The sequence below is a fragment of the Toxorhynchites rutilus genome, chromosome 3 (assembly GCF_029784135.1).
Source record: "Toxorhynchites rutilus septentrionalis strain SRP chromosome 3, ASM2978413v1, whole genome shotgun sequence".
NCBI classification, from domain to species: domain Eukaryota; kingdom Metazoa; phylum Arthropoda; class Insecta; order Diptera; family Culicidae; genus Toxorhynchites; species Toxorhynchites rutilus.
In genome coordinates, this window is record NC_073746.1 from 52,022,947 (window position 1) to 52,030,647 (window position 7,701).

A 7,701-nucleotide genomic window follows, 5' to 3' on the forward strand; every position below is an offset into this window, starting at 1 on the left:
TATTTCGCGCAGATATTTACCGAATGATTGACAAATGCAATAATAGAGATTCAAGAAATCAACAAACATGTTCGATTTGGAGGTAATCCAATTAGATGTTGAAATTCACAGAAATTCTATCTATCATGGACGGATATTTATTGGCGATCGGGAGAAGATGTACCAGATATTCCAACTATACTTGACGCTTTCCTCTCTTCTCTTGTGCCACCAACAGGAAATTAATTATGACTCACCGCGGGGCGGTGTGTCGGTGATAACGGAGAAAGGAGAGACGACCACCTCGTACCTGCTGATCCAACGGGCCAAGGGAACCGATTCGGGCAAATACGTGTGCTCGCCATCGAACGCCAACTCGTATTTCATCAATGTTCACATACTGAACGGTAAGTGTGTTATAGCTAAGCGAATAATCTAATCCAATGCGGCGGGCACTGATCGAATAGGGATTGTTTTGCAGTAGAATGAGGTCACAACGGCTGTAATCAATCTGCTTATTCCGGGTGGACAAATCAAGCAGGAGTTACCAGCTGCCATTTATTTACACCTGTACCACGAAGGAATGATTGTCGTCCCGTAAATGATTATGTATTATTTATTTTTTGTTTGTTCTTTATATTTACGTAATCCGACTACAAGTGATAATGATACAGAATTCAAGCAAAATTGGAATTATAATTAGACTGGGAAATGTCACTTTCAGCAGAAATTATAATCCTACTCATAGCGGCATAAAACTCCATGGGTTAGATGAGTTACGTTACGATGATAGGTTAGTCAGCCGGATATATTGAGATTCTTCTTCTTCTTCTTTTTGGCTTTAAGAGGGTTTAAACTTTTCAGTTCATTCGCCTCTAGACATATATTGAGATTCTTCTCGATGATTCCCTTTTTCCCAGCATCATTTTGACAAAACTCCCTGTTGTACACTCTGTCCAACTTCTATAAGACCAGGTGATGATCTGGCTGCTTTGTGCCATTGTAAACAAACAATGCTTCAACTTATATTCTAGTGTGTTAGTATTGGTGACTAACATACACTGAATGATTTTCATATGTGTGTGTGCAAGCGCTGAACGTAAACCAAACGTTTTGTATTTTTCAAGTGTCAAGTTTCTATAAGAACAGTTACATTTTTTCGTTGTTTTAGTTGTTTTGATCAATAAATCTGGAATATTCCAAAGGGAAAAATGCTCACGAAGAAAAAAGAAAGACAAATCGATGCATTTCACCAAGAAAATGTTGGTATCAGAGAAATTTCTCGTCGGATTGAACGATCCCATCAACTAGTGCTCAATTATTTGACGAATCCTCAAGGAAACGGTAGCTAGAACAGCTTCGAATACCTCAAAATCGCTTATGCAAATAAATCAATATTTCAATTTAAATGTTACTCGGGTGACAGTTCGTCAAGTTTTGGTAAAACATCCTCACATAAAGAGGGTTTAAAAGGTTGAAGCTCCTCATCTTACACCATCTCACATCGGAAGACGTCTGAGTTTTGCCAAAGCTCACATGAACCGGCAGTGGGGCATGGTATGTTGTGACAAAGAATGTTTCCAAAAGAATACATTTTTCTATATACTATAACAAAAAATTCTTCAATGTATAGGTTATCTTCACTGACGAAAAAAGTTCAATTAGGATGGTCCTGATAGGTTCAACGGGTACTGGCGTGATTTATGGAACAGTATTCTTCAACCAGAAATTTTGGTAGAGACTCTTGCATGGTTTGGACGGGATTCTATACAAGCGGAAAGCTCAGCAAAGCTTTCACATCATTCAAGGATTACATACATGTCCCCGACTCCGACTTCTCGACTCCGACTCCGGCTCCATAGCTCTGGGTTTCTGAATGTGTTCAGCCGTCCTCCTGTATGCAATAAAACAACACAAACACGAACAGAATAGAGGATTTATTTAAATGGAAAAAAATATTTTCAACCATGAAAACATCCTTATGGTGAAAATCGGTTCCTAATCTTAATTGGAATCACTTCGGTTGAATTCGTGTTGCAAATCATTTATCCCTACACATGATTGAAACATTGCCAGTAGATATTGTCAAGAGTCCTCTTGAAAATAGATTTGCTAGTGGCAGAACCGACAGCTATAAACAATTCAACAGTTCATCATCTCAATATACTATCTCCTGTCTCTCTCTTTACTCCGCAGGTGAGCACCCAGAAGCAATGCAGCACGGTGGGCAGCTGCGGATAGGTGACCCACTGCACGTGTTCGTCTTCGTTATTATCACTCTGCTGCTGAGCAGCCGATGAAGTTTGCTCCGTGGTGCGAAAATCGCTTGACCAGGTTTTAGCCTGGATTGGGATCGAAGGGCAACGAGAGCAGCTAGTAGTAATAAAATTGATGCCAAGCGGGAGAATGACGGCGGTGATCACCATCATCAAAATTATGATAACGAGATATGCGATACGTGGCAGTGGAGTTCAACTCGGATAGGGGTATTAAATCATTAGTTTAATTCTTTCAAAGTTCGATTTAATTCATTACTTAATATTGATAAATTATGATTATTGATATTCGCTGAGTTATAATTAATTTTAGCCGGTTTTTTATGTTTTCTAGGTGTAATTACACCTAGAACAACATGTCAATCACCATGTTGTACAACTGCCTCACTTTTGTTTTTAATGTTTTTTTCATTACGATAGAACATCGAATGCAATCTGATTTATTTTTGAAATAAAGCGAATTGATGAATGGCTCATCCCTCTGTGCAGGATAAAGTGATTCGCACGTATTCCGTGAACAGACCAACCGCTGCGGGAAATTTGTATAATAACGAATATAATTCGTGTTGATTTAATATGGTTAGGTTAAGCATTTCACTACAAGCGAGATGAGGTCTGCGGTCCCATGTTGGAGGTGGGATTTAGTGGGTTGTGTTTTACAATTATTATCACAAGCGGGAGCATTTGTAACTGAAACTGGTAAGCGTTAGCCGTTTTGTTTTTCTATGGAACTGTTGAACCAAAAAAAAAAAAGATGAATAGAAACTGAGTGAATGGAATGTGTAAATATGAAGATGAAAAAAAAGTGACTAATAAGATAAATATTTTAAGAGATTTTAAATAAAAATGTGAAAAGTTGTGACCATACGTACTGTTGGTGGTATTGAATTATCCGAAACATCCAATTATTCACACCGGTTGATTGACGCCGGAAACGGCGCAGTTAATTTCCCCATGCGTAGCAATCAATTTATCTTTTGTTGTTTCAAATGTCTCTTAGGACAGGGCGGGAAAAAAGGCTGCCAATAATTGTCGACGGATGCAGTTTATGTTCTCTCGAATGATAATTCAATACCACGTATTGCAATTGAAGGGACAGCGGACATGAAACATGCTTGATTGAAAAAATTATAAAGTTATGGATATTGTATAAATATTTAACGTATAAAGTATCTTTCCGGAATAAAATATTAACATTGTGGTGTGCGTTGAACTGTGGCAGACTTTTAAATAAATGTTTGAATTCGGAATGTCCACGCCACAATTTGTTAATAGAATAAGAAGACATTTGTACATACAGGAAGTAGAATATCAGACTGAACCTTTTATTATTGGGACTTCGGTCATTGTATGAAAAATGATCGTTTCGTCTTTGATCACCGATATTTCATGACGTAATATGTACCATCATATCAAATCGATATGCACTTCTTTAAATAATTAATAAAGACATTCTGTACAACACTTGATACTAGTAAAATATTACTTTTTGTTTGTTCTAATAAAATTCGAAATAGTCTTTTGATTTACGGTTTCAGAAAATCTACTGTTCCGAAAATTTCGAATACTCAAGTTGTGTAGTATTCTAAATTATAGGCTGTGTCGATACATGTAAATGATGTTAAAATGAAGTCTATGACGAATTTTATGCCAACTCGACTGGCAATTGGCAACAACATCTTAGATTGCAGTGAAACGTTGTGGGTGTAAATATTAGGCTGTCAAAAAAGTCCTGCGGTATTTTTTTCTTGAATTTTCATTTGTTCATAAAATTAGTTACAATCATCTGTTTTAAGTCAAATATGCGCCGTTTTGTTCGATGACTTGTTCCCAACGAGATGCCAACTTCATAATACCCCTGTTATAGAAGCTCGCTTCCTTATTGGTAAAAAAACTCGGGTAGCCAATTTTCACAGGCCTCTTTTGTGGCTAACTTCTGACTACCTAGCTCGTTCGCCATGGACAAAAACAGGTGGTAGTCACTTGGTTCAAGGTCCGGACTATACGACGGATGCAAAAGAACCTCCCATCCGAGCTCCCGGAGCTTCTGTCGCGTCACCAAAGAAGTGTGTGGACTGGCGTTGTCCTGATGGAAAACAATGCGGCCTCTGTTTATCAAAGATGGCCTCTTCTTCATGAGTGCTACCTTCAAGCGGTCCAGTTGTTGGCAGTACAGGTCCGAATTGAGCGTTTGGCCATAGGGAAGCAGCTCATAATAGATTATTCCTTGACAATCCCACCAAACACACAGCAGAACCTTCCTGGCCGTTAATGAGGGCTTGGCCACCGTCTGAGCCGCTTCAGCAGGCTTCGACCACGACCGTTTGCGCTTCACGTTGTCGTAAGTGACCCACTTTTCATCGCCAGTCACCATCCGCTTCAGAAACGGGTCGATTTTGTTGCGATTCAGCAGCGATTCACATGCGTCGATACGGTCAAAGATTTTTTTTTTTTTCTGTATTATAGTGACTTTCAACGCTTCTGGCTGGTTCGTCACTTTTACCTTCCATTTTGGAAGAATGTCGGGAGTGAGAATTGAACTCGTGATCTTGAGCGTGAGAAGTATGGATGTTACCTCCACGCCAGATCGGCTGTTTTTTTTGCGTCAACGTGTGTGGCACCCATACATCGAGCTTCTTTGTGAATCCAAGCTTCTTCAAATGGTTAATAACGGTTTGATGACTTATCCCCAGCTCTTGGCCGATGCTACGGCTGCTACTATGCCGGTCTTTCTCGGCTAATTCAGCGATTTTGTCGCAATTTTCGACGACAGGCCTTCCGGAGCGTGGCGCATCTTCGACGACCTCTACACCAGAACGAAAACGTTGAAACCATCGTTGTGCGGTGGAAATGGAAACTGTATCGGGTCCATAAACTGCACAAATTTTATTGGCAGCTTGAGATGCATTTTTGCCTTTGTCATAGTAGTACTGTAAAATATGTCGGATTTTCTCTTTATTTTGCTCCATATTTGCGACACTATAACTCACGAACGACTTAACCAAACAAAACACTGTCAAGGACTATACTAAATCAGACAATTCCTTTCTCGAGTTTTGCTCTTATCAACACATTCGGTGATCCATTTTTATTTATATACATAGAAGAAGATATAGGAGTGCGTTTTATCACACTATCAGCCCCCTTTCCTTCAGAGAGAGGGGAGGAGTGTCTATCTACCATATGAACGTTTCGTGCCCCCTAGAACCTTCACATGCCGAATTGGCTCCATTTGCATGATTGGTCTTCGAGTTATGCAGAAATTTATGTTTCATTTGTAAGGCAGCTCCCCTTTAAAGAGGGGGGTGGAGTATCTTACTACCGCATAAACATTTATTGCACCCTAAAATTTCTACATGCCAAATTTCGTTCCATTTGCTCTCGAGCAATGCAGAAATTTGTGTTTCATTTGTGGAGAAGTGTCGATTCACCATACAAACGTTTCGTGCCCCCTAAAACCTCCATATGCCTAATTTGGTTTTATTTGCTTGATGATTTCTCGAGTTATGCAGAAATTGGTGTGTCTTATGTATGGCAGCTCTCCCTTAGAGAGGAGGGTGGAGTGTCTAGCCACCGTAAAACATTTATTGCACCCTGAAACCTCCATATGCCAAATTTGGTTTCATATTTTTGATTAATTCTCGAGTAATGCAGAAATTTGTGTTTCATTTATATGGCAGCCTACCCTTATAGAGGGGGTGGGGTGTCTAACCACCATAGAAACATTTATTGCACCCTAAAACCTCCATATGCCTAATTTGGTTGCATTTACTTGATTAATTCTCGAGTAATGTAGAAATTTGTGTTTTATTTGTATGGCAGACACCCCCACCCCCTTAGAGAGGGGGGAGGGGTCTCAAACTATCACGAAAACCTTCCCCGGCCCCAAAAACCCCTACATACCAATTTTCATGTCGATCGGCTCAGTAGTTTCCGAGTCCATAAGAATCAGACAGACAGACAGAAATCCATTTTTATATATATAGATTTCCTGTAGAATTCTGTGATAACTTAAAAACTACCTTTTCGAACTCGATTATAATTTTCGTTGCGTTACGTGCCTTGGATTACATTGGGAATCTTAACGTAGTAACGCCTTAATTAGTAATTAGTTTAATTAGTAGTTGGATGTGATTCCGATGCCAAACCTCACGAATTGTTCATTCAAGTTCATTCAAACTTGTCATTTTCCAGAATTATTGATACACCCGATATACCCCATCAAATCCTACGTCAAACCACATAGGGGTTCAGATAAACCACCAAAATTTCTTATTTAATATCCTTTACAATATTTGCCATACAGCTAGTGATTTGGTTTGGGGGCACTTTTTACTCCCTTACCCGGCCAGGCCCTTTGGCTCCATTTGCTTGAATAGTTTCCGAGTTATGCAGAAATTTGTTTTTCATTTGTATGACAGCCCACCCTAAGCGAGAGGGAGGAGTGTCGGACCACCATAGAAACATTTATTGCACCCTAAAACCTCCATGTGCCTAATTTGGTTTCATTTGCTTGATTAATTCTCGAGCGAGTAATGCAGAAATTTGTGTTTCATTTGTATGGCAGCCCCCCCTAAGAGAGGGGGAGGAGTATCTCACTACCGTAAAAACATTTATTGCACCTTAAAACCTTCACATGCCAATTATGGTTTCGTTTACTTGAATAATTCTCGACGAAATTCAGACAGTATTTAAAACAAAATGTATAAACTATATCTAAATGAGATGTTTTGAAATATATTTTTAAAATCAAATTTAACACATTTTACGTGATTTTTAAGATTCTACGAGCTATGAACGCATAATTGACGTAGAATTTTTATACAATAATTGTTGCATGTTTATTTTTAATATATTTGAAACAAGTATATAGCAGTCGCAGTCGATCATGTGTTGGAGAAATGTCAGTCGCTATAGAATTTGATTATACGACAGTGAAAATAGTAATTTTGAGTAACCTCCTACGTATGTACAGAGATTTAAAAATCTGAGAGGGTCGTCACAGGTTTACCCTTTTCAGCTAAATCATATTGGAATCGCTTTTGATTGTGAATAAAATATGTTTATGAGAGAAAGTGGCAACATTAATTATTACCCAACACTCAGATTTATCTTTCAACCCCAACAAGGATACATCTCGCGGGAAGAGCAGTTGATGGAACTCATTCATTGCAAATTTCACCTATCTCATTTATCATCAGTAGCCGGCAGATCAAACGGCAACCCAAAATGAAGTCATCAGTCAGCTTTGTGGTGAGGAAATAGACTTCTGCCCGGCACTAATTCATAGCACCCTATTATGCATTCATAGCGTGAGGCTCTATGGAGAAAACCTATCATAAATTTATCAGCGTAACATCAACTAGCGGAGAAATTCATTCTTTGGCCAGAATGAGTTCCTCAAGTCCCATTGGTTGCCATTTATCATCATGTCTATTTAAAGTAA

At 38.9% G+C, this 7,701-nt stretch overlaps 1 protein-coding gene across 3 annotated transcripts in view; it reads left to right on the top strand.

Annotated features, from left to right (window-relative positions):
- LOC129780005 (zwei Ig domain protein zig-8-like) overlaps nucleotides 1-3,113 on the top strand; it is a 182,116-nt gene extending 179,003 nt beyond the window's left edge. For all 3 annotated transcript variants that reach the window (XM_055787839.1, XM_055787840.1, XM_055787838.1), the window contains 2 exons: nucleotides 218-386; nucleotides 2,176-3,113. In XM_055787839.1, the coding sequence (XP_055643814.1) occupies nucleotides 218-386; nucleotides 2,176-2,279 (273 nt within the window). In that variant the 3' untranslated portion in view covers nucleotides 2,280-3,113. The remainder of the gene's footprint in view (nucleotides 1-217; nucleotides 387-2,175) is intronic.
- Nucleotides 3,114-7,701: the final 4,588 nt, after the last annotated feature.